The sequence below is a fragment of the Prosopis cineraria genome, unplaced genomic scaffold (genome assembly GCF_029017545.1).
Source record: "Prosopis cineraria cultivar Desert tree isolate PC_DT_omini unplaced genomic scaffold, ASM2901754v1 PC1565, whole genome shotgun sequence".
In the NCBI taxonomy this organism is placed as follows: Eukaryota; Viridiplantae; Streptophyta; class Magnoliopsida; order Fabales; family Fabaceae; genus Prosopis; species Prosopis cineraria.
Window position 1 is genome coordinate 18,863 of NW_026556890.1, and position 3,815 is coordinate 22,677.

Here is a 3,815-nt window from a genome sequence, read left to right on the forward strand (position 1 = left end):
GTTAAAAATGTAAGGATAAAAATATAAAATTTAATATTGGAATAAATTATGTAATCATTTTACTATTTATGTATTTTATTTATTTATTATTTATTTATTTTACTATTTATGCATTTCATTTATTTATTTATTTTCAATCTATAAAACCTTTTCATTTTGAGTTGTTTCCCAGTGCTTTTTTTTTTTTTTACCTTCCGTTAGATATTAATATTTTGGGTGTGTAGGTGAACAAGTTTAGCATTTAAAAAAACCCAAGTCTGATAAAAAATGAGGAGTTCAAGTGAAGATGGAAATGAATTAGTGAAGACAGAGACGGTTGTATAATAAAAATGAGAAAATAATTAAAGGTATTATTGTCAAATGTAAAATTAGATATCAGACTCTAATGCTTCATATTTACATTTTCGTTTTAAAAGCTACCCAATAAAAATTTTAAAATTTTACATTTTAACTAGGTTAAAAAGTCATTTTAAAAAATATATTTATTTTTATAAAATTATTCCAAATAATATTTTATATTTTAAAAGTAAAAAGTTACTTTTGAAATGTAAAACCGTAATTACCCAAACCGTGCCATAATGTGTACGAGCATTTCAGCATCCTATAAAGTAGATTCGCAATGGATGTCCATTCTTATCCTTTCATTGGGGTGGGGAGAAAAATATGAAAAAAAAAAATTTAAAAGAAAAAAATTCTATTTTTGAAAATTTATCTTGTAATTATTTCTTTCCTTATTAGGCAAAATGTGAGTGAATGCCAGCAAAATCTGATTCTGTCATCAAGCGGAGCAGTTGGATTGAATAATATAATAATATACAAAAGATGATTCCGTCTCACGTCAATATAAAATAAACCCATTTAACCTTCCAAGCAAACCCAGAGCTCCTTGACTCTCTCTGACTGTTTTCGCCATGTCCACACAGCACGAGAAACTTCACATAGCGCTGTTCCCATGGCTAGCCTTTGGCCACCTGATCCCCAACCTCGAGCTTGCTAAACTCTTAGCTCAAAAGGGTCACGTCGTCACCTTCATATCCACTCCAAGAAACATCCTTCGTCTTCCCAAACTGCCTCCACATTTGTCTCCTAACATCAATTTTCTCAAGCTTCCTCTTCCTCAAGTCCCCAATCTCCCAGACGACGCAGAAGCCACCAGTGATGTTCCCTACAACGTAGTTCAATACCTTAAATTAGCTTACGATACTTTGCAACAACCTGTGACTTGCTTCCTTGAATCTTCAAACCCCGATTGGATATTCTACGATTTCGTTCCTTATTGGGTTGGATCCATCGCTTCCAAGCTCGGTATCAAGAGCGCGTATTTCAGTATATTTAATGCTTCATTGCTTGGTTTCCTCGGGCCAGCTCCGGTTTTGATGGGCCAAGAGTCGGTCCGGACGAAGCCCGAAGACTTCACCATCAAGCCCTCCTGGGTTCCGTTTTCCTCCACCGTGGCATGGCGTTACTTCGAGATCATGAAAATCTCAGACGGTATCAAACACAATGACTCGGGTGTTTCAGATTTGTATCGGTTCGGTGCCAGTATCGAAAACTGCGATATCGTGGTCATTCGGAGCTGTTCCGAATTCGAACCCGAGTGGCTTCGAGTACTTGAAGAGATCCACCGGAAACCGATCCTCCCCGTCGGCCAACTTCCTAACACCAACCAAAACAGCGACGCCGAGGACAAGAACGACATGTGGCGGCTGATTAAAGATTGGTTGGACCAGAAAGACAAAGGTACAGTGGTCTACGTGGCTTTCGGGAGTGAGGCGAAACCGAGTCAAGCAGAGGTGAACGAGATAGCGCTTGGCCTGGAGAAGTCGGAGCTACCATTTTGCTGGGCTTTGAGGACCCGGAGGGGACCAACTGACACGGAGGTTTTGAGTTTACCGGAAGGGTTCGAAGAGCGAACGAAAGGTCGCGGGTTGGTTTGCACCGGTTGGGCTCCACAGTTGAATATCTTGGGTCATGACTCGGTGGGTGGATTCTTGACTCATTCGGGCTGGTCGTCGGTTGTGGAGGCGGTTCAGGAGGAGAAACCCCTTGTGCTACTAACGTTCTTAGCGGATCAAGGGATCAACGCTAGGGTTTTGGAGGAGAAGAAGATGGGATATTCGATTCCAAGGGACGAGCGAGACGGCTCTTTCACTAGTGATTCCGTGGCCAACTCATTGAGACTCGTGATGGTGCAACCCCAGGGAAGGGTCTATCGAGAAAATATAAAAGAGATGAAGGACTTGTTGGTGAATAAAGAGAGGCAGGATCGTAGCGTAGATGGTTTACTCGATTATCTCAAAGCCCACAGGAAGTCAGGAACCCATAACATGACTTGTTATTGATGTTCTCAAAAGTCAAAATCGATGGAACTTTTAAGATTAAAGGTACAAAAACTGTACTCAATATTTTTAATCAGGTCTATCCATGTTCTAAAATAGTTTTTTGGCGCAATTCTACTTCAATGTTTTTCATTTAAGTACAATGTTAATCTACCATTATCTTAGATCCTGTTTTCTGTTAGTTTAACCATTAATTTCAATCTGGCGGCTTTGGTGACATTTTTTGTAAAATTAAAAACGAAAAAAAAAAGAAGAAAAGAACCAGACCCAACCTTTCGTCTTCTCCGATCATCTTCTTCACTTTTTCTTTCCCCTTCCCCTTCTCCTATCGAGCCAGACCGGCTTCCTTTCCCTTTTCTTGTCTTCACTGGCCTTCTCCTTCGTCCTCTTCTCCAATCGAACCAATCCCCCTTCTCCTTCATCATCTTCTCTAATTGATCTGATCGAACCAAACCCCTTTCCCCTTCGTTGCCTTCTCTTTCCTCCTTGTCTGCAGATCAGATTTGCCATCTTGATAAGGCCCTCGAGACTAGAACCATGTTTGATGCTGAGACGGTGGAGATATTGCCTTCGATCCAAGAGGCTGCCATCGAGATCTACCCTTGTAGCTGAAGCCATTACCTTCATTCAAGAGTGGGCACTTATGCGTGTGGTGATGGAATCGGAGGCTTATGTTTGTGTGGTCTTGATCGGAGACTCGGGCAAGTGTAGTATCCTGGTTCATGGCTTCGGATTCGTGTTTGTGTGGCCAATGCTTTTCAGCTTTGTGTTTTGATCCGATTCTCAAACTCACTACCTTACCTTCTCAAAGCGGCGCTGATTGGAGACTCATGCATCGGTAAATCCAACTTCCTCTCTTGATTCACTTGAAACAAGTTCGGCCTCAAGTCTAGGTCCACTACTGCGGTTGATTCAAAGGTTTGATTGCGAAGTTCCTTTGATTCTTCTTCTTCAACAACGATGATTTTGGGTTGGAAGGTCTGGGTTTGAGAATTGATTTTGGATATTTCATCTTCTTTGGATATTAATTTTGATTTTTGTTTATTTCGTTGTAAAATGTGGAGCTTGCTGGATTGTTATTGTGCCATAATGGACCTAGAATTTTTGTGTAAATGCCGGAATGGTGATTTTGGTTTGTTAGAGTTCTTGCCTATGGAGCTCATGGCTTGCTGGTTGCACTCTTGCAGTGACAAGAAGAAGAACGGTTAAGGAGGGAGAAGAGGGATTGATTTGTCGTATTGGGTGGATTTTTTTCTTTTTTTTTTTATTTTTTAACTATCAAAACATCCTGTGGGCTGTGGCTACTGACATGACAAGTTCAGAATAGCATAAAATGATTAAAATTTCAAAAATAACAATCAAATCAGTCAAAAGGTAATGGTAAAGTGACAATATACCTAAATAAATGAAAAATGATGGAATATTGTGGTAAAAAAATATTTTAAGATACATGGTGCATTTGGAGGAAAACATAGA

The 3,815-nt window shown here is 39.8% G+C and overlaps 1 protein-coding gene across 1 annotated transcript; it reads left to right on the forward strand.

Moving 5' to 3' along the window:
- Positions 1–886: 886 nt before the first annotated feature.
- Positions 887–3,481, forward strand: LOC129300390 (UDP-glycosyltransferase 91A1-like). Its single transcript, XM_054938953.1, has 2 exons — positions 887–2,384; positions 2,836–3,481. The coding sequence occupies exon 1, from the start codon at positions 912–914 to the stop codon at positions 2,340–2,342; it is 1,431 nt and encodes a 476-aa protein (XP_054794928.1). The 5' UTR covers positions 887–911; the 3' UTR covers positions 2,343–2,384; positions 2,836–3,481.
- The last annotated feature ends 334 nt before the right edge of the window (positions 3,482–3,815 follow it).